General features: G+C 45.5%; 1 protein-coding gene across 2 annotated transcripts in view; it reads right to left on the bottom strand.

Moving 5' to 3' along the window:
* Positions 1-22,294, bottom strand: part of DNAJC21 (DnaJ heat shock protein family (Hsp40) member C21) — a 191,935-nt gene that overhangs the window by 102,699 nt on the left and 66,942 nt on the right. For both annotated transcript variants that reach the window (XM_069220760.1, XM_069220748.1), the window contains exon 9: positions 18,259-18,298. In XM_069220760.1, the coding sequence (XP_069076861.1) occupies positions 18,259-18,298 (40 nt within the window). The remainder of the gene's footprint in view (positions 1-18,258; positions 18,299-22,294) is intronic.

The following is a 22,294-nucleotide window of genomic DNA, read 5'->3' as shown; positions in this document are numbered from 1 at the left end:
CGAAGAAGTCTTTCGAGTCACGGGACCGAGTGACTCCTCCTTTTGTCTCCATTGCGCATGGGTGTCGACTCCATCTTCGATTGTTTTTCCCCGCAGAGGGTGAGGTAGGAGTTGAATTGTACTAATAGTGCCCATGCAATGGAGTGACTAAGTATGCACCTATTTAAGGTTGAGATGATACATATACAAATAGTTGAAGGTAACTTCCAAACTGCTACAGGCTCCCGGGGAGGCGGGTGGGCACATGCGAATCTACTGCGACTGATGCCACGAACAGATGTACACTGGGTAAGTGACATTTTCAGTTCGATGGCATCTGTCGCTGTAGATACGCATGTTTTGCATAGACTAGTAAGCAGTTATCTCCCCAAAAGCGGTGGATCAGCCTGTAGGAGTGGAAGTAGTCTGAAATAATGTTCTTAATACGGCTTGACCTACTGTGGCTTGTTGTGCGGATAACACGTCTACACAGTAGTGCTTGGTGAATGTGTGAGGCGTAGACCATGTGGCTGCCTTACATATTTCTTGCATTGGGATGTTTCCTAGAAAGGCCATGGTAGCACCTTTCTTTCTGGTTGAGTGTGCCCTTGGTGTAATGGGCAGCTGTCGTTTAGCTTTAAGGTAGCAGATTTGGATGCATTTAACTATCCATCTGGCTATACCTTGTTTTGATATTGGGTTTCCTGCATGAGGTTTTTGAAATGCAATAAATAGTTGTTTAGTCTTTCTGATGTTCTTTGTTCTGTCAATGTAATACATTAATGCTCTTTTAACATCTAATGTATGTAGTGCCCTTTCAGCTATGGTATCTGGCTGTGGAAAGAACACTGGAAGTTCCACTGTTTGATTTAGATGGAACGGTGAAATAACCTTTGGCAAAAATTTAGGATTGGTCCTTAGGACGACCTTATTCTTGTGTAGTTGTATAAAAGGTTCCTGTATTGTAAACGCCTGAATCTCGCTTACTCTTCTTAGGGAAGTAATGGCGATGAGAAATGCCACCTTCCAGGTTAGGAACTGTATTTCGCAGGAGTGCATGGGTTCAAAAGGTGGACCCATAAGTCTAGTTAGGACAACATTTAGGTTCCATGAAGGAACAGGTGGTGTTCTTGGTGGTATAATTCTCCTAAGGCCCTCCATGAATGCTTTAATGACTGGTATCTTATATAGGGAAGTTGAATAGGTAGTCTGCAGGTATGCAGATATTGCTGCAAGGTGTATTTTAATGGAAGAGAAAGCCAGGTTAGATTTTTGTAAGTGAAGCAAGTAACCCACTACATGTTCTGGAGTTGCGTGTAATGGTTGTATTTGATTAATATGGCAGTAGCAAACAAACCTCTTCCATTTACTTGCATAGCAGTGCCTGGTGGATGGCCTTCTGGCTTGTTTTATGACTTCCATACATTCTTGGGTAAGTTGTAAGTGTCCGAATTCTAGGATTTCAGGAGCCAGATTGCTAGATTCAGCGATGCTGGATCTGGGTGTCTGATCTTTTGGTTGTGTTGTGTCAACAGATCTGGCCTGTTGGGCAATTTGATGCAGGGTACTACTGATAGGTCTAGCAGCGTTGTGTACCAAGGTTGTCTTGCCCAAGTTGGTGCTATTAATATGAGTTTGAGTTTGTTTGGACTGAGTTTGTTTACCAGGTAAGGAAGGAGAGGGAGAGGAGGAAAAGCGTAAGCAAATATCCCTGACCAGTTCATCCATAGGGCATTGCCTTGGGACTGTTTGTGTGGGTATCTGGATGCGAAGTTTTGGCATTTTGCGTTCTCCTTTGTCGCAAACAAGTCTATCTGAGGTGTTCCCCAGAGTTTGAAATAAGTGTTCAGAATTTGGGGGTGAATTTCCCATTCGTGGACCTGTTGGTGATCTCGAGAGAGATTGTCTGCGAGTTGATTTTGGATCCCTGGTATAAATTGTGCTATTAGGCGAATTTGGTTGTGAATTGCCCAACGCCAAATCTTTTGTGCTAGCAGGCTTAACTGCGTGGAGTGCGTCCCCCCTTGCTTGTTTAGATAATACATTGTTGTCATGTTGTCTGTTTTGACGAGAATGTATTTGTGAACTATTATTGGTTGGAAAGCTTTTAGTGCTTGAAAAACTGCTAGAAGTTCTAGGTGATTTATATGCAGTTTTGTTTGATGTACGTTCCATTGTCCTTGTATGCTGTGTTGATCGAGGTGTGCTCCCCACCCTGTCATGGAAGCATCTGTTGTAATTACGTATTGTGGCACTGGGTCTTGGAAAGGCCGCCCTTTGTTTAAATTTATGTTGTTCCACCACAGAAGCGAGAGGTAAGTTTGGCGGTCTATTAACACCAGATCTAGAAGATGACCCTGTGCTTGAGACCACTGTAATGCTAGGCACTGTTGTAAGGGCCTCATGTGCAGTCTTGCGTTTGGGACAATGGCTATGCATGAAGACATCATGCCTAGGAGTTGTAGTACCATCTTTGCTTGTATCCTTTGTGTTGGATACATGCGTTGTATGATGGTGTTGAAATTTTGAATTCTTTGTGGACTTGGAGTGGCTACTCCTTTTGATGTGTCTATTATGGCTCCTAGGTATTGTTGTACCTTGCGCGGCAGAATTTGGGATTTTGTGAAGTTGACGGTGAACCCTAGTTTGAAGAGGGTTTGTATGATATGATTTGTGTGATTTGAGCACTCTATTAACGAATGGGCCTTGATTAGCCAGTCGTCTAGATATGGGAACACATGTATTTGCTGCCTTCTTATGTGTGCAGCGACTACCACTAGACATTTGGTAAAGACTCTTGGTGCGGTTGTTAATCCGAAAGGCAGTACCTTGAATTGGTAATGTATTCCCTTGAATACAAACCTTAGGTATTTCCTGTGCGATGGGTGTATTGGTATATGGAAATAAGCATCCTTGAGGTCTAAAGTTGCCATGTAGTCGTGTAGTTTTAGCAATGGCAATACTTCTTGTAGTGTGACCATGTGAAAGTGGTCTGATTTGATGAAAGTGTTCACTACTCTGAGGTCTAGGATTGGTCTCGGCGTTTTGTCCTTCTTTGGTATCAGAAAGTACAGTGAGTAAACTCCTGTGTTTATTTGTGTGTTTGGCACTAATTTGATTGCATTCTTTTGCAATAGTGCCTGTACTTCTATCTCCAGGAGATTGGAATGATGTTTTGTCAAATTTTGTGCTCTTGGTGGTATGTTTGGAGGGAATTGTAGAAATTCTATGCAATAACCATGTTGGATAATTGCTAGAACCCAAGTGTCTGTAGTGATTTCCTCCCATGCTTTGTAATAATGACTTATTCTTCCCCCCACTGGTGTTGTGTGGAGGGGGTGAGTGACATGTGAGTCACTGTTTAGTAGTAGGGGTTTTGGGGCTCTGAAATCTTCCCCTATTCCTAGGGAATTGCCCTCCTCTATATTGTCCCCGAAAACCTCCTCTATACTGTCCCTGGTAACTGGACGGTGTTGCTTGTGAGGTGCTGGCTTGTGTGCTCTGACCCCGAAACCCCCCTCTAAAGGGTGTTTTACGGAATGTGCTGTAATTCCCTCTGCTCTGCGGGGAGTAGAGTGCGCCCATGGCTTTGGCAGTGTCCGTATCTTTTTTGAGTTTCTCAATCGCTGTGTCCACTTCTGGACCGAACAGTTCTTTTTCGTTAAAAGGCATATTGAGAACTGCTTGTTGAATCTCTGGTTTAAATCCAGACGTTCGGAGCCATGCATGCCTTCTGATAGTTACCGATGTATTAATTGTCCGTGCAGCTGTATCTGCAGCGTCCATGGAGGAGCGGATCTGGTTGTTGGAAATGGTCTGTCCCTCCTCAACCACTTGTTTTGCCCTATTTTGTAAGTCCTTGGGCAGATGTTCAATGAGATGTTGCATCTCGTCCCAGTGGGCTCTGTCATAGCGCGCAAGTAGTGCCTGGGAGTTCGCGATGCGCCACTGGTTTGCAGCTTGTGCTGCGACTCTCTTACCAGCTGCATCGAACTTGCGGCTTTCTTTATCTGGGGGTGGTGCATCTCCAGATGTGTGGGAGTTGGCCCTTTTCCTAGCTGCTCCTACAACGACAGAGTCTGGTGGCAGCTGTGTAGTGATGAAAACCGGGTCTGTAGGAGGCGCCTTATACTTTTTTTCCACCCTTGGTGTGATTGCCCTAATTTTGACCGGCTCCTTAAAGATTTATTTTGCGTGCCGGAGCATACCAGGGAGCATAGGCAGGCTTTGGTATGAGCTGTGGGTGGAGGAGAGTGTGTTGAATAAAAAATCATCCTCGACCTGTTCTGAGTGGAGGCTTACGTTGTGAAATTGTGCTGCTCTAGCCACCACTTGAGAATACGCGGTGCTGTCCTCTGGTGGAGATGGCTTCGTAGGGTATGCCTCCGGACTGTTATCTGACACTGGGGCGTCGTATAGGTCCCATGCGTCTTGATCTTGGTCACCCTGGCTCATGGTGGTGTGAGCTGGGGAGTGTGATGGAGTTTGTGCTGGTGAGACGTTAACCACGGGCGGAGGAGAGGGTGGTGGGGTAACTCTTTTTACCACTTTTGGTTGTGGTGTCTGTTCAGTTTGGACCTCCAACCTTCTCTTTCTTCTAATAGGGGGAAGGGTGCTTATTTTTCCTGTCCCCTGCTGTATGAAAATACGCTTTTGCGTATGGTCCACATCAGTTGATTGTAGCTCTTCCTCAAACCTATGCTTTTGCATTTGGGAGGTTAGCGAGTGCTCTTCCGTATAAGAGCCTGAAGCTGGGTCGGTTGAAGTTTGTTTCGGAACCGAAACCCTGTCTGCGTCCTTTTTCGGCTCCGAGGTGACTTTTTTCATTTTCGGGGCCGAAACCTGTCGGCGCCGATCTTCTTCGGGGCCGCTGTCTCGGCGTCGAGCCGTGTCTACACCGGCATCTCGGTGTTGATGCTTGTCTCCAGCACTTTCTCGGTCCTGAGAAGGCTGCGTGGCGGTGTCTCGACCGGAGTCGGACGATCTCGGCACTGTTTGGGCCTTTTTCGGTGCCGACGGTCGGTCACCGAATTTATGGGTGGAGCCATGGCCTGGTGGCAGTGGCGTCCCCTGGGCCTTGTAAATCTTCTTCTGAGTGGTTTTCGACGTCTTACTCACGGTTTGTGTATCGTCGAATCCTTCGGAGTCCGATTCTTGGATCGAAAAGGTTCCCTCCTCTTCTTGTTCCTCGAACTCTCGGTGGGCTGTCGGCGCGGACGCCATCTGAAGTCTTCTGGCTCGACGGTCTCGGAGTGTCTTTCGGGACCGGAACGCACGACAGGCCTCGCAGGTGTCTTCACTGTGCTCAGGTGACAGGCACAGGTTACAGACCAAGTGTTGGTCTGTATAGGGGTATTTATTGTGGCATTTGGGGCAGAAACGGAACGGGGTCCGTTCCATCGGCGTTCTTCAGCACACGGTCGGGCCGACCAGGCCCCGATGGGGGATCGAAAAAACTACCCCCGAAGGGCACCGGAGCTCTTCGATCCTTCGACGCGGTGTTGAATCTAACTACGCCGATCCCGAACGCAACAATACCAACGAAAATCTTCCGAAATTAGCTATCTTTCCGTTCCGAAACTTGGAGCGACAGGAACACGTCCGAACCCGATGGCGGAAAAAAAACAATCGAAGATGGAGTCCACGCCCATGCGCAATGGAGACAAAAGGAGGAGTCACTCGGTCCCGTGACTCGAAAGACTTCTTCGAAGAAAAACAACTTGTAACACTCCGGCCCAACACCAGATGGCGAGCTATTGCAAAACATGCGTATCTACAGCGACAGATGCCATTGAACATAGATTTATCAAATTTGGAGAAATGTCTATCGCTGAACAAATGGCATTAAATATGACAGAGACAGAAATTAAGGGCTTACTTAAAAACGGAGCTAAGCGCTATATAGGGATCCATTTTACAATCCATAAAAAACTTAGGAGAACAAGAGTCACAGGACACAATAATTAGGTTATGCCGATCTGTGGAGACTGGCAGGGAAGGGTGTCACTAGAGCCCATCACCAGCCCTACCCATTGGTGATAAATCACTGCAGAAGTCTAGAGATTCTGATTAGGGACGCAATGCACCCTAATAGCAAGGAGTCCCCCAGGAAGACACACAATTTGGTTTGTCTACTCTTATGATAGTGAAAAACTAACCTTTTCTTTTATAGGCCACTGCATCCTCAGCAGTTTCAGGTTTCCAACAGCACAACCCACAAAGTACCGACAAATGAGCACTGTAATGTTATATACCTGTGGAATTAAATGCTGTAATATGTCCCATTGGGTGAAATAGAACTTGATAAGGATATCAAATACAAATGAAAAGAAGGCTTATGATTGTATATTACAGGATAATGGATACTTTTGAAAATGTCAATAAAAACAAGGTTAAAAAAGGGATCTACTTTACAACAAATCTAGTGGATCCATAGGATTTAAACTAGAGGTTTCTTATTCTTAAAGTTAAAGTCTTTCCTTTCTAGGTGGAATCCTATCCCCCTTTCGATTTTAGGCCAAGTTGCTCTTAGAATGTTAGTTTTAACATTACTTAATTTTGCTTTTTTGGCTGCCTCATGTGTGTTAAATGCTTTTTTGTTTTTAAAGAGGGAATTTGCTCTCCCCATTTATACAGAGGTAACAATACTTCCAAGTAAGCACTTGATATAGATCACTTGCACACACAGGATTAGCTCTCCCTGGATATTAAAATACATTGCGCAACATTTACACAAATATGTTCCCGGTGTTATGATACGCATATTGCACACAAATACTATGATATTGACTGTACAATTTTGATACACTGGATCCTGAGCGAATAGTAGACCCTTGGTTGTGCAATCGAAATGCTAATTGATGTGGGTTTATAATACTGTATATCTATTTTGGTTCAATTTTGACCTGAGCATTGTTCCTGTTAATATGGATTTGACCTCAGACTTAACTGACAAGATTGGTTGGCTCTTAGAAAAATCAAGATAAAACAGACCGAAACTCATTTGAGACTATCTGATCGATAGAGGAAATAAGAAAACATTACATTGACTGACCATAGAGATGTGGAATAAAGTTAATAACATTAATACTTCGGCTTTAAGAGGGGCCACTCTCCACAAGATGCAATTTTTTTGCAAAGTGGCTAATCTATGGAACTTCTTTATTTTGAAACAAGGTTAAAGCCATGAACTTTGAGCCATCTGTTTTAGATGTTATCAGGAGAAAAGGGAAATTGGTTCTATGTTACACTGGAATGATCTAGCCTAGATTCTTACTGTAAACCAATCTTGAAATATTGCTGAGATAAGTTCAACATTAAAAATCAATCTGTTATCCTAATTCTAACTGGTTATTCACCACTATTCAAGTATTCCGATGAAGATAATAAATTATTATTAATTTTGATGCTCATAGCTTGGTTGTTAAGTCTTCAGAGATAGAAACTGAAATAATCCTGACATTTTAGGAGCGGCTGCTGAAAATGAACACAGAAAAAGAGCAAGAAAAGATGGTTGCAGTGCTGGTGGGAGAAAAACAATGTTTTAGGTTGTGGGAAGTTGCACTTAAAAAACAATGTAGGCAGTCTTTTTCAAAGTGAAAACTTTTTATTATGTTGTGTCAATAAACAAACTACCATTGTTTGTAATAGCTAAGGAACCGGAACAGTTGAATATTATATTTTTCTATGAATGTGTACTTGTTCTATCTCAGTGAATAATAATTTTTAAAAAACAATGTAGCAAACCCTAAATTCCAGTACTCTTTCAAGGAGCGTAATGAGGCCAATCTATCAGCCTTTGCTAAATTCCGATAAAGAAAACTACCTGGAAATTGCTTTAGTATCCAATCAATCAAAGAAACAAGCCCTAGGCGCCTGGAACTGAAACAATTAAAATGAGACATAAAACAATGCCACAGGACTCCCATAATGGCAAATCTCTACAAGCCTACTAGTAACGTTTTGAGTAAAGACCACAAACTTATTTGCTAAGGCAGCATTTCTCAAGCTGTGAGTGGTCAGCCAATTTTTTGGTGGGTCGGGAAAGACTGAGTGTAGGAAGTTGGCTCTGTATGTGCTATTTCAAAGTAAGGAATAGCATGCACAGAGTCCAAGGGTTCCCCTTAGAGGTAAAATAGTGGTAAAAATAGATAATACTAATGCTCTATTTTGTGGTAGTGTGGTCGAGCAGTAGGCTTATCCAAGGAGTAGTGTTAAGCATTTGTTGTACATACACATAGACAATAAATGAGGTACACACACTCAGAGACAAATCCAGCCAATAGGTTTTTATATAGAAAAATATCTTTTCTTAGTTTATTTTAAGAACCACAGGTTCAAATTCTACATGTAATATCTCATTCGAAAGGTATTGCAGGTAAGTACTTTAGGAACTTCAAATCATCAAAATTGCATGTATACTTTTCAAGTTATTCACAAATAGCTGTTTTAAAAGTGGACACTTAGTGCAATTTTCACAGTTCCTAGGGGAGGTAAGTATTTGTTAGGTTAACCAGGTAAGTAAGACACTTACAGGGCTTAGTTCTTGGTCCAAGGTAGCCCACCGTTGGGGGTTCAGAGCAACCCCAAAGTCACCACACCAGCAGCTCAGGGCCGGTCAGGTGCAGAGTTCAAAGTGGTGCCCAAAACACATAGGCTAGAATGGAGAGAAGGGGGTGCCCCGGTTCCGGTCTGCTTGCAGGTAAGTACCCGCGTCTTCGGAGGGCAGACCAGGGGGGTTTTGTAGGGCACCGGGGGGGACACAAGCCCACACAGAAATTTCACCCTCAGCAGCGCGGGGGCGGCCGGGTGCAGTGTAGAAACAAGCGTCGGGTTTGTAATGGAAGTCAATGGGAGATCTAGGGATCTCTTCAGCGCTGCCGGCAGGCAAGGGGGGGGTTCCTCGGGGAAACCTCCACTTGGTCAAGGGAGAGGGACTCCTGGGGGTCACTCCTCCAGTGAAAGTCCGGTCCTTCGGGTCCTGGGGGCTGCGGGTGCAGGGTCTCTCCCAGGTGTCGGGACTTAGGATTCAAAGAGTCGCGGTCAGGGGAAGCCTCGGGATTCCCTCTGCAGGCGGCGCTGTGGGGGCTCAGGGGGGACAGGTTTTTGTACTCACAGTCTTAGAGTAGTCCTGGGGTCCCTCCTGAGGTGTTGGATCGCCACCAGCCGAGTCGGGGTCGCCGGGTGCAGTGTTGCAAGTCTCACGCTTCTTGCGGGGAGCTTGCAGGGTTCTTTAAAGCTGCTGGAAACAAAGTTGCAGCTTTTCTTGGAGCAGGTCCGCTGTCCTCGGGAGTTTCTTGTCTTTTCGAAGCAGGGGCAGTCCTCAGAGGATGTCGAGGTCGCTGGTCCCTTTGGAAGGCGTCGCTGGAGCAGGATCTTTGGAAGGCAGGAGACAGGCCGGTGAGTTTCTGGAGCCAAGGCAGTTGTCGTCTTCTGGTCTTCCTCTGCAGGGGTTTTCAGCTAGGCAGTCCTTCTTCTTGTAGTTGCAGGAATCTAATTTTCTAGGGTTCAGGGTAGCCCTTAAATACTAAATTTAAGGGCGTGTTTAGGTCTGGGGGGTTAGTAGCCAATGGCTACTAGCCCTGAGGGTGGGTGCACCCTCTTTGTGCCTCCTCCCAAGGGGAGGGGGTCACAATCCTAACCCTATTGGGGGAATCCTCCATCTGCAAGATGGAGGATTTCTAAACGTCAGAGTCACCTCAGCTCAGGACACCTTAGGGGCTGTCCTGACTGGCCAGTGACTCCTCCTTGTTTTTCTCATTATTTTCTCCGGCCTTGCCGCCAAAAGTGGGGCCTGGCCGGAGGGGGCGGGCAACTCCACTAGCTGGAGTGTCCTGCTGGGTTGGCACAAAGGAGGTGAGCCTTTGAGGCTCACCGCCAGGTGTGACAATTCCTGCCTGGGGGAGGTGTTAGCATCTCCACCCAGTGCAGGCTTTGTTACTGGCCTCAGAGTGACAAAGGCACTCTCCCCATGGGGCCAGCAACATGTCTCGGTTTGTGGCAGGCTGCTAAAACTAGTCAGCCTACACAGATAGTCGGTTAAGTTTCAGGGGGCACCTCTAAGGTGCCCTCTGTGGTGTATTTTACAATAAAATGTACACTGGCATCAGTGTGCATTTATTGTGCTGAGAAGTTTGATACCAAACTTCCCAGTTTTCAGTGTAGCCATTATGGTGCTGTGGAGTTCGTGTTTGACAGACTCCCAGACCATATACTCTTATGGCTACCCTGCACTTACAATGTCTAAGGTTTTGTTTAGACACTGTAGGGGTACCATGCTCATGCACTGGTACCCTCACCTATGGTATAGTGCACCCTGCCTTAGGGCTGTAAGGCCTGCTAGAGGGGTGTCTTACCTATACTGCATAGGCAGTGAGAGGCTGGCATGGCACCCTGAGGGGAGTGCCATGTCGACTTACTCGTTTTGTCCTCACTAGCACACACAAGCTGGCAAGCAGTGTGTCTGTGCTGAGTGAGAGGTCTCCAGGGTGGCATAATACATGCTGCAGCCCTTAGAGACCTTCCTTGGCATCAGGGCCCTTGGTACTAGAAGTACCAGTTACAAGGGACTTATCTGAATGCCAGGGTGTGCCAATTGTGGATACAATGGTACATTTTAGGTGAAGGAACACTGGTGCTGGGGCCTGGTTAGCAGGGTCCCAGCACACTTCTCAGTCAAGTCAGCATCAGTATCAGGCAAAAAGTGGGGGGGTAACTGCAACAGGGAGCCATTTCTTTACACAAGCCCCCCCCAGCCCACAGGCCAGGAGACTCAGCCCAAGCTGGGAGAGTCTTCCTAGTCTGTCAGGCGAGGAAGAGTAGGAGAAATAGGCTGGTTAGTTGCAGGGCCTACTCTGCCTTACATCCTTCTGTTCAGGTCATTCCCTTTGGGGAACTGACCCACTTCCACAGTGATAGGACCTAGTCTGAATTGCCTCTTGTCTGCCTCTTCAATGTCTCCACCCATTCTTTTTATTTTGGGTTTAGAGGTATCCACCTCTGCTAATCTTATCTTAGCCAGGGTCATCCCTAGCTTACCCAAAGAGGTTACCCAGAGCTGGAGTAACCCCACCATGACCAACAGGGTCAGGGGGCCTAACTTGCTATTTGGCATGGGGTCTGACCACCATGCCAAGGATAGTGCAGCCATAAAGGCTAACACCCAGCAGAGGCCACTGACAGCTGTCAGTGCCCAGAACCACACCTTTAGCTCTTCACCTACAAGGGAAGGGGCTAAGTTACAGGCTTCTTTGGGTTCAGGGTGCCTGTCTGCTGTATTAGAGTGGGGGGTTACCACATTTTGTAGTAAACACCCTTCTTCCACTCTTTCTTCTGTTAGCTGAGGAGCCACCCACTCAGGTTTAACAGTTGCCTGACTAGCCAGGACTTCTTGTGGGTCAGGTTGGATTTTATCAGGGCCATTTTTGGAGTTCTCCCCTACTGGAGCAGAATCTCCCTGGCTTGCTGTAACCTTGGCTAAAGGTTGTCCACCCTTCCTACTCTGTTTTCTTTTCTTCTTCTTCTGGGGCCTGCTTGCATTTACTGCAGAGGCAGGACTTCCAGAATCCTTGGGAGAGGACTGGCACTGGACCAGTTCCTCTCTTGGGCTCTGACTAACCTCTGGGTAGTCATTTCCAAGGAGACAATCAAGGGGGAGGTCTGTACTGACTACTACCCTTCTCCAGCTAAGAGTGCCACCCACTTCTATGGGTACTAAAGCCACAGGCCTCTTAGTGACCCTGTCTAGGCTAACTCTTACCCTGGCAGTCTCACCTGGGATGTACTGGTTTGAGAGCACCAGCCTGTCATGCACAATAGTGTGACTGGCACAAGTGTCTCTCAGGGCAGTGGTTGGGATTCCATTCACCAGTAGGTGGTGGAAGTGTCTGCTTCCCTCTGGAATCTCCAACTCACCTGTTGGGCCCTGTTTCCAGTTGAAGGCTAGGAAGACCTCCTCATCTGAGGAGTCATCTCCCATGGCTACACTGGTTACCCCAGGAATTTTGTTCTGGGGTTTGTTTTTGGGACAAGAAGTGTCCTTGGTGTGGTGCCCAGACTGTTTACAGTTGTGGCACCAGGCCTTAGTGGCATCCCAGTTCTTACCCTGGTACCCACCTTTGTTTTGGGTTGTGTCTTGGGGCCCACCCACCTGTTCTGGTTTTTGGGGGCCTACAGAGGACTCTTTTTCTTTGTTTCTAGTGTCACCCACTTTTTCCTGGGGAGTTTTTGTAACCCCTTTCTTTTGGTCACCCCCAGTGGAAGTTTTGGTTACTCTAGTCTTGACCCAGTGGTCTGCCTTCTTTCCCAATTCTTGGGGAGAAATTGGACCTAGGTCTACCAGATACTGATGCAACTTTTCATTGAAGCAGTTACTTAAAATGTGTTCTTTCATAAACAAATTATAAAGCCCAACATAGTCACACACTTCATTTCCAGTTAACCAACCATCCAGTGTTTTTACTGAGTAGTCTACAAAATCAACCCAGGTCTGGCTCGAGGATTTTTGAGCCCCCCTGAATCTAATTCTATACTCCTCAGTGGAGAATCCAAAGCCCTCAATCAGGGTACCCTTCATGAGGTCATAAGATTCTGCATCTTTTCCAGAGAGTGTGAGGAGTCTATCCCTACACTTTCCAGTGAACATTTCCCAAAGGAGAGCACCCCAGTGAGATCTGTTCACTTTTCTGGTTACACAAGCCCTCTCAAAAGCTGTGAACCATTTGGTGATGTCATCACCATCTTCATATTTTGTTACAATCCCTTTGGGGATTTTTAGGATGTCAGGAGAATCTCTGACCCTATTTAAGTTGCTGCCACCATTGATGGGACCTAGGCCCATCTCTTTTCTTTCCCTTTCTATGGCTAGGAGCTGCTTTTCCAAAGCCAATCTTTTGACCATCCTGGCTAACAGGGGGTCATCTTCACTGAGAGCATCCTCAGTGATTTCAGAAATGCTGGACCCTCCTGTGAGGGAGGCAACATTTCTGACTATCATTTTTGGAGGCAGGGCTTGAGAGGCCCTGGTCTCCCTATTTAGGACTGGAAGGGGGGAATTGCCCTCCAAGTCACTAATTTCTTCCTCTGTGAAGTCATCCTCAGAGGGGTTGGCTTTTTCAAACTCTGCCAACAGCTCCTGGAGCTGAATTTTGGTAGGTCTGGAGCCAATGGTTATTTTCTTTATATTACAGAGAGACCTTAGCTCCCTCATCTTAAGATGGAGGTAAGGTGTGGTGTCGAGTTCCACCACCTGCATCTCTGTATCAGACATTATTTTGCTAAAAGTTGGAAGACTTTTTAAAGAATCTAAAACTGTTTCTAGAATCTAATTTCAAACCTTTAACAAACTTTTAAACTCTAAAAGACAATGCTAAACAGGGACTTAACACACAAGGCCCTAGCAGGACTTTTAAGAATTTAGAAAAATTTCAAATTGCAAAAATGAATTTCTAATGACAATTTTGGAATTTGTCGTGTGATCAGGTATTGGCTGAGTAGTCCAGCAAATGCAAAGTCTTGTACCCCACCGCTGATCCACCAATGTAGGAAGTTGGCTCTGTATGTGCTATTTCAAAGTAAGGAATAGCATGCACAGAGTCCAAGGGTTCCCCTTAGAGGTAAAATAGTGGTAAAAATAGATAATACTAATGCTCTATTTTGTGGTAGTGTGGTCGAGCAGTAGGCTTATCCAAGGAGTAGTGTTAAGCATTTGTTGTACATACACATAGACAATAAATGAGGTACACACACTCAGAGACAAATCCAGCCAATAGGTTTTTATATAGAAAAATATCTTTTCTTAGTTTATTTTAAGAACCACAGGTTCAAATTCTACATGTAATATCTCATTCGAAAGGTATTGCAGGTAAGTACTTTAGGAACTTCAAATCATCAAAATTGCATGTATACTTTTCAAGTTATTCACAAATAGCTGTTTTAAAAGTGGACACTTAGTGCAATTTTCACAGTTCCTAGGGGAGGTAAGTATTTGTTAGGTTAACCAGGTAAGTAAGACACTTACAGGGCTTAGTTCTTGGTCCAAGGTAGCCCACCGTTGGGGGTTCAGAGCAACCCCAAAGTCACCACACCAGCAGCTCAGGGCTGGTCAGGTGCAGAGTTCAAAGTGGTGCCCAAAACACATAGGCTAGAATGGAGAGAAGGGGGTGCCCCGGTTCCGGTCTGCTTGCAGGTAAGTACCCGCGTCTTCGGAGGGCAGACCAGGGGGGTTTTGTAGGGCACCGGGGGGGACACAAGCCCACACAGAAATTTCACCCTCAGCAGCGCGGGGGCGGCCGGGTGCAGTGTAGAAACAAGCGTCGGGTTTGTAATGGAAGTCAATGGGAGATCTAGGGATCTCTTCAGCGCTGCCGGCAGGCAAGGGGGGGGTTCCTCGGGGAAACCTCCACTTGGTCAAGGGAGAGGGACTCCTGGGGGTCACTCCTCCAGTGAAAGTCCAGTCCTTCGGGTCCTGGGGGCTGCGGGTGCAGGGTCTCTCCCAGGTGTCGGGACTTAGGATTCAAAGAGTCGCGGTCAGGGGAAGCCTCGGGATTCCCTCTGCAGGCGGCGCTGTGGGGGCTCAGGGGGGACAGGTTTTTGTACTCACAGTCTTAGAGTAGTCCTGGGGTCCCTCCTGAGGTGTTGGATCGCCACCAGCCGAGTCGGGGTCGCCGGGTGCAGTGTTGCAAGTCTCACGCTTCTTGCGGGGAGCTTGCAGGGTTCTTTAAAGCTGCTGGAAACAAAGTTGCAGCTTTTCTTGGAGCAGGTCCGCTGTCCTCGGGAGTTTCTTGTCTTTTCGAAGCAGGGGCAGTCCTCAGAGGATGTCGAGGTCGCTGGTCCCTTTGGAAGGCGTCGCTGGAGCAGGATCTTTGGAAGGCAGGAGACAGGCCGGTGAGTTTCTGGAGCCAAGGCAGTTGTCGTCTTCTGGTCTTCCTCTGCAGGGGTTTTCAGCTAGGCAGTCCTTCTTCTTGTAGTTGCAGGAATCTAATTTTCTAGGGTTCAGGGTAGCCCTTAAATACTAAATTTAAGGGCGTGTTTAGGTCTGGGGGGTTAGTAGCCAATGGCTACTAGCCCTGAGGGTGGGTACACCCTCTTTGTGCCTCCTCCCAAGGGGAGGGGGTCACAATCCTAACCCTATTGGGGGAATCCTCCATCTGCAAGATGGAGGATTTCTAAAAGTTAGAGTCACTTCAGCTCAGGACACCTTAGGGGCTGTCCTGACTGGCCAGTGACTCCTCCTTGTTTTTCTCATTATTTTCTCCGGCCTTGCCGCCAAAAGTGGGGCCTGGCCGGAGGGGGCGGGCAACTCCACTAGCTGGAGTGTCCTGCTGGGTTGGCACAAAGGAGGTGAGCCTTTGAGGCTCACCGCCAGGTGTGACAATTCCTGCCTGGGGGAGGTGTTAGCATCTCCACCCAGTGCAGGCTTTGTTACTGGCCTCAGAGTGACAAAGGCACTCTCCCCATGGGGCCAGCAACATGTCTCGGTTTGTGGCAGGCTGCTAAAACTAGTCAGCCTACACAGATAGTCGGTTAAGTTTCAGGGGGCACCTCTAAGGTGCCCTCTGTGGTGTATTTTACAATAAAATGTACACTGGCATCAGTGTGCATTTATTGTGCTGAGAAGTTTGATACCAAACTTCCCAGTTTTCAGTGTAGCCATTATGGTGCTGTGGAGTTCGTGTTTGACAGACTCCCAGACCATATACTCTTATGGCTACCCTGCACTTACAATGTCTAAGGTTTTGTTTAGACACTGTAGGGGTACCATGCTCATGCACTGGTACCCTCACCTATGGTATAGTGCACCCTGCCTTAGGGCTGTAAGGCCTGCTAGAGGGGTGTCTTACCTATACTGCATAGGCAGTGAGAGGCTGGCATGGCACTCTGAGGGGAGTGCCATGTCGACTTACTCGTTTTGTCCTCACTAGCACACACAAGCTGGCAAGCAGTGTGTCTGTGCTGAGTGAGAGGTCTCCAGGGTGGCATAATACATGCTGCAGCCCTTAGAGACCTTCCTTGGCATCAGGGCCCTTGGTACTAGAAGTACCAGTTACAAGGGACTTATCTGAATGCCAGGGTGTGCCAATTGTGGATACAATGGTACATTTTAGGTGAAGGAACACTGGTGCTGGGGCCTGGTTAGCAGGGTCCCAGCACACTTCTCAGTCAAGTCAGCATCAGTATCAGGCAAAAAGTGGGGGGGTAACTGCAACAGGGAGCCATTTCTTTACACTGAGCAAATAAAATAACAATGCCTTTAAATTTGCACTTTATCTTGTCACACATCTCAGTGCTTCAAAGAGAGGTCAAATACTAGGTTATGAAGTCTGACAAATTGTTGATTATTCTTTTAAAAAATGGAGATTTCTTTCTCTGACTGTACAGTGAGATGTTTTTTTAAAGTGATATATTTAAAAATTTGCTGGAGAACAGTAAGTGTGAAAGGAAAAGCCTTAGGGTGTTGACTTTTGAGAAACGCATCACAATGTGAATACCTGTAAATGAACTGTAGGCATTCAGCAGTTAGGAAAACATAAATGAAGCCAATTTTTTGTAATTCTGAAGTGTGCTGGAAACAGATTTTAATTGGTCCAATACAAATCAATACACTTTACTTGGTGATGCACAAATGATACATATTCACAGAAACCTGATTTCCACACATTTCCATTTGTGTGCTGCATAGTTTTATCAATAAAGCCCTGGTCTGTGCAAATGTAATGGCATTTCAATACATAATGTGCTTTCTGTCAATGGCAATACACTACCAAACTAAGCTTTGGTTACATTTAAAAAATACCCTGCCTCATGTCCATTAAAGGCATTTGGGTTGTAAAAATGTGTCATTCTTGAAACTGGGTTGTAGGTCTAAAACGTTAGCACTGTGCTAAGGCACTGTTTTGACAATATAAAAATAGAAATCACACCCTCAACATCAAGATTATGTTTCTACAACAAACTTGCTATGGGCATGGCATTTGGAGAGAAAAGAAAACTGCATTCACTTCAGAGATCTGAACATGTGTATGTTCATCACCACATAATTATCCATTATCCATGGAAATGCCCTGCATTTCATCTTTTCTAATGCTCTCTTAGGCACATCCCCTAGCTGACACAGACACCCCACCTCCCCTATATCTGCCCCCCCCCCCCACCAAACTCCCTTTCCAGCAGCCTTTTTCCACCCAGAGGACGAGCACTTCACAAAAAGCAAAGGGAATACTCTCACAAAAGTACACGAAAAAGGGTTCCTTTGAATGATACGATGAGTAAGCCTTCAAACAAAGTATAAAGATAGAGAATTGAAGGGCTTAACAATCAAAAGCTGAGAAAATAACCGCTGTAAAGTATTCCAATGAACCAGTCAGCAAGAGCCGGAAAAAAGAACAGGCTGAGAGGCAAACTGCCATTATAGTACTAGCTGAGAGCTGGAATGTGCTGTCTGCTTACAAGAGCAGTGTATCATTTTTTAACTAATGCACTCATGGCCTAGCAGACACCCTTCCTTCCTTTTTCTCTTTTGTAAGGTAAAGTTCGAAACCTCATTATGTTGAATGATTACATTGTTCAGCTGGTTGCTGCAATGTGTTTTTGAATTGCTTTCATCAGAGACAAAAATTCAGTAAATACTGACCTGCTTTAACCTATAGAGGTGACACATGCAATTAACATTTTGGAAGGATCTCTTCCTCCATTAAAGATATATCTCTAGATTTAAGGGTGAGAAGTGTTCCACAGTTCCTCTATGCTGGTGGGAATTAGTCTATGTTTAGGACTATCAGTGAGTATTCTAAGATGCAGAACCACCTCTTACCCTCTTGCCCCGGGAATCCTTTTGAGTCTTTTGACCTCTCCTCCCCCCCCCCCCACTCGATAAAAGTCATGCTCATTTAGATTGGGTCCAACACGTGAAAGCATGGTAAAGGTGAGACGGACACTTGAAAAGAACAAGAAAACATGAAACACATGAAAAGAATAGCATGGAGGGAAGGAAAAAGGACTGTGTTTCTGATTCAATTCTCAATAAATATTCTTTACAACCTTATTTTGTACAAAAGGGCCCTAAGCAAGGTACAACAGTAGGTCAAAAAAAATTCCATCAAAATAATACAGCACATCCTAGGAGGCAGTAACTAGTTGATGGGCTGCTATGATGCATAGGTATTTGTTTGTGTGCTCGGTTAACTTATTTTATTGATGTGTAAAGATAAGAAGAGCATCACATGTGACAATGCAAACTAAGTTACAAACATTTCAAGAATTAGTTCACAAAACATCGCATACCTTCAAGTTTTTTTGTTTCTTTTTCTTCTTTTTGGATAATCTGTAAAAAATAATTATATTTAAAAACAGTAATAAGATTAATATCTGACACTCGTATGAGTTTCAGGGGTACAAGAAGTAGCACATTACTAAATATGATGGAACAGGTTAAAATGGCATGGTGCCAGAATATAGTGTCAGAATATCGGCAAAAATATTTTCCCCTAAATACAATCTAAAAAAAATATTATCCCACTGGGATTAAAAATAAAATCTGCATATTTTTGCAAATAATATTTAGGATACAACATGTATGTAAAACTATATTTCAGCATACAATATTCTGACATATCTGTTTAACAACACTTCAAGGGTGAATTAGATTTATATTATATAATAAAACACACACAAAAACACTCCTTTATACCAATTATAGGTGATCATGCCTTGCACTGCCACGTTCTTAAAAGGATCAGGACACACAGGCTACAGGATGAGCATGAAGAGTTTGGTAACTAGAACACCTGCTGGGATTAAGCATATGTCCTCCAATCAGACTGCCCCTCTGGGAGGACCAGATGTTGCAGCCACAGGATAGGGCTCTGCATCCTGAAGTTCGCAACCTTCACCTTCATGCGTGGAGATTGAACAGCATCACCTAAACACCTCTGACCTTTTTCTGGAAGGGGGCTCATGTCATCTTGGTAACCAGGCATCCCTCAACGAAAACTGTGCACATCCACCATAAAGACAAATTTGTGGTTTGGTGCAGCACTCAGCAGGTTAACCACCTACAGGCCAAACAGTCTATTGTTTTATTATTTGTTCTGTCTCGCACTCGCAAAGCATTGCTGTGGGCACAGACTTATTTTTCGGCCCTCTAACGGTTGTTCGATCAACCCTCCCTGCTTAATGCACCAGTTGTGATGTGTTGTAGCCCCTTCAGAAATTACGTTTCCGCCTTCTTCATTAATGATGCCCCAAAAGGATCACAATCTTGCACTTTGCGGCTGCTCTTCATTAAAAAGGTGCACCTGATTGCCATCACCACGGTATATGACTGAACTTAAAGCTCTATGTGTTCATTCACCATACTCCACCTTCTTTCTCGATAAGAAGGTTATGCAAATTAGAGCCTTTTTTGCAAAACCTGTGATGTCATTCCACTTCGTTCAAACCATCACCCCGCTGGTGTCCTAAGCTCCAAGAACCCCTATATGAAGGAAGAGCGACTCCATTGTTTGGACCCCAAAAGAGCGCTCAGTTTCTACATTAACTGCGCCTAAGGCCAAGGTGTGGGGTTTGCAGGAGCAAAAAAAGGCAGAAGGGTACCATAGTGCACTGGATCATGCCCTTCATCAAGATCTGTTATGCAGTGGCGAAGATGCAGCATTTGGAAGAGTTGCACGCCCACTCGACCAGGGCCGAAGCTGTCATAGACATCCGCCAGACAGCTACATGGACGTCCCTTCATCTGTTTGAAAAGCACTATAGTCTGGACAGTCAGGTTCGACAGAGAAGGACATTTTGCCTATTCTGTCCTGCAGGGCCTTCTGGTTCGAGTCTATTAACAGACCGAACTCCAATTGCGTTGGTATCTATTCACAGATGCAGAATCTGTGGCAAGAAGTCTCAATCAGAAGAACAAGTTATTTACTTTCGGTAACGCTCTTTCAGGTAATGTTTATCTAGCTGCAGATTCCTCACCAACCCTCCAATCCTCTTAGTTTTGTAACTGGATTCTACCTCTTAGTAGGAATCTGAACAATGATATACCAGCTTGCTTTTGCGGCTCCACGTCTGGTGGCACAGACAGTCTTTAAAGCAACTGACATCAGTGCACAGATGTGGTGCCTTTCTGAGCCCCGCATGTTACTTCAAGAGCAGAACCGTGTCAGTGCAGATCCGCACAGTGCCACCTTCTGGCGCACAGAGGTACTTTGAAAAAAGTTTCCAGATCCAGTCTATCATAATCGAAAGATAAGGAATCCACAGCTAGATAGAGCCTCTACAAGAAAGAGTGTTAAAAAAAGGTGAGTAACTTGTTCTGCTAGTTCAGTCCTTTTTGACTTCGGTTTACCTCTAGCTACTACCCAATTGGACTGACAGCTGTTGCACCTTAATTAGACTATGTGATGCTTTTCTGTTTGTATCTTATGGTTTAGAAAGAGTAATAAGACATAAATGGTTTGATTCACACGAACACTGGGTTGTTAATACTCCTGTAATTCAATGTAGAGGACATCAACTTAATTTTCTCTAAACAATATTATGAATGTTTTTCGCTTAATTTAGGAACATTTGAAGGTGGTTTGTATCCTTGCTTCCATATCTATGTTCATGATCCCAAGGTCAACATTAAAATTACCAAATTCAATGATCTCTGGAGCCATGTTGATAAGTTCATCACTCAGGTTCTGGAAAGGGTAATTGCAACATCATTCACAGCTGACCTCCCATCCACCTTTAGCAACTTCTTTTAGTACTATAAGTATCTCCATGAATTGCAAGAACCAGGTCTGTATTGTGTATGTTGTCTATAATGAGGATATGGTCCCCCTGTGAACAATTGCAGGGCTCTGAAGGGTTCTGTCCTGTCCTGGCTCTGTCGCTAGGGTGCTGGAGTGTCTGAATGGGATAGGCAGGATGGGAAGCAGGGGAACGAAATATGTGTCAGGCTATAGGCACGGCCTCTGGTTATAATCATTGAAACTATTGTTGTTACTGTTGTTCCAAGTTATACAAAAAAAGATAAATCTTTCTCTGTATGTTGCAACTGCTCTGCTATGAATGGTGATCTATCATGGGACTACCAAGACTCAACAGCCACTCTACAATAACACGCGCTTCGATGATTGGAGCTGTAAAGGACCCCCGCTATGGTGGCCCTGCTTCCCCATCCATGTACACTGTATTTGCGGTTACTGGGGACACACCTGTATTGCACACTCGTGCGTGGGATGTTGGGACTAGCGGTTGTCAGGGATGTATCCCTGAATGTCACTTGTTATGTCTAAAACATTTGGTGCAAAGCTGTTTAAGATTTAAAAACATGAATAAAAAAGATTTAGGAAAAAAATTAGGATGCTCTATGGGATGACTGGTGCTGCTGGAAAATTGTAGAGAAATGTCTTGCACCTATCGATGAAAAGCGAAAGCTCTAGTGATCCTGCCCGTGGCACTCTGGCATCAGGGATGGTGTATCCAGTTTTCTCACATTAATGATACATCTATGGGCAGTGTCCCCCACCTTACAAACACCTTAAAAACAGGTTTAAAACGTTTTATACAAGTTGGTGGTCTATAACACAAAGGTGCTGTAGTTAGAACCTACACCCTGAATCATCACAACTTTATTTCTCCTGCTTAATGCCACAACAATAGGAATAAATCATTTTCCTGGGCAGAAGGCCACAATGTCCAGTGTCTAAAAAAAAAAAAAAAAAGAATCCAAGATCGGCACCTAGACACCTAGCCTGCCACTTGCCTGTGACCTCCAGTTCCTGCTTGCTCCAGTGACATCCCGCTGCCCGAGTGATCCAGCTTGGGTTTTCCCACTCACCATTCTTCCTGTCAACAGAAGCCCCGCCAACCCCAGGACCCACTTAATGCAGGCTGCAGCACTCATGTGCAGAGGGAGTGCCACTAGCATGCCAAAACACGAGCCCGCCAGTGCTTGCCTGCGCCCAGTGACATGACCTCTGGCCCTCCCCTCGAAGATACACCATCACCAAGCTCTACACCCTTCACAATGGATGCCGCAACAAACACCCTCACAGTGCCTATCCACACTCTATGGTAGGACATTTCACCTGCAGCCACTGCCACAGCACACACACCAGCCCACCGACCAGCCCCACCCGAACACTATAGACACTACCTGAACAAAAACACAAAAACTCACATGCGCATTTCTCAACACACGATCACCATGTATACAGACCATCGAGATTTGACACCTCATCCCACCCTCACATCTGAGTTCCTCTTCCTCGAGTGCATCAACAAGCCCGGTGGAGGGATCGCCATCATACACAAAAGATCCATCCAATGTACC

This window comes from Pleurodeles waltl, chromosome 1_1 (genome assembly GCF_031143425.1).
Source record: "Pleurodeles waltl isolate 20211129_DDA chromosome 1_1, aPleWal1.hap1.20221129, whole genome shotgun sequence".
NCBI lineage: Eukaryota > Metazoa > Chordata > Amphibia > Caudata > Salamandridae > Pleurodeles > Pleurodeles waltl.
Note: the sequence above shows the minus strand (reverse complement) of the source record. Positions and strands in the feature narration are given on the sequence as shown.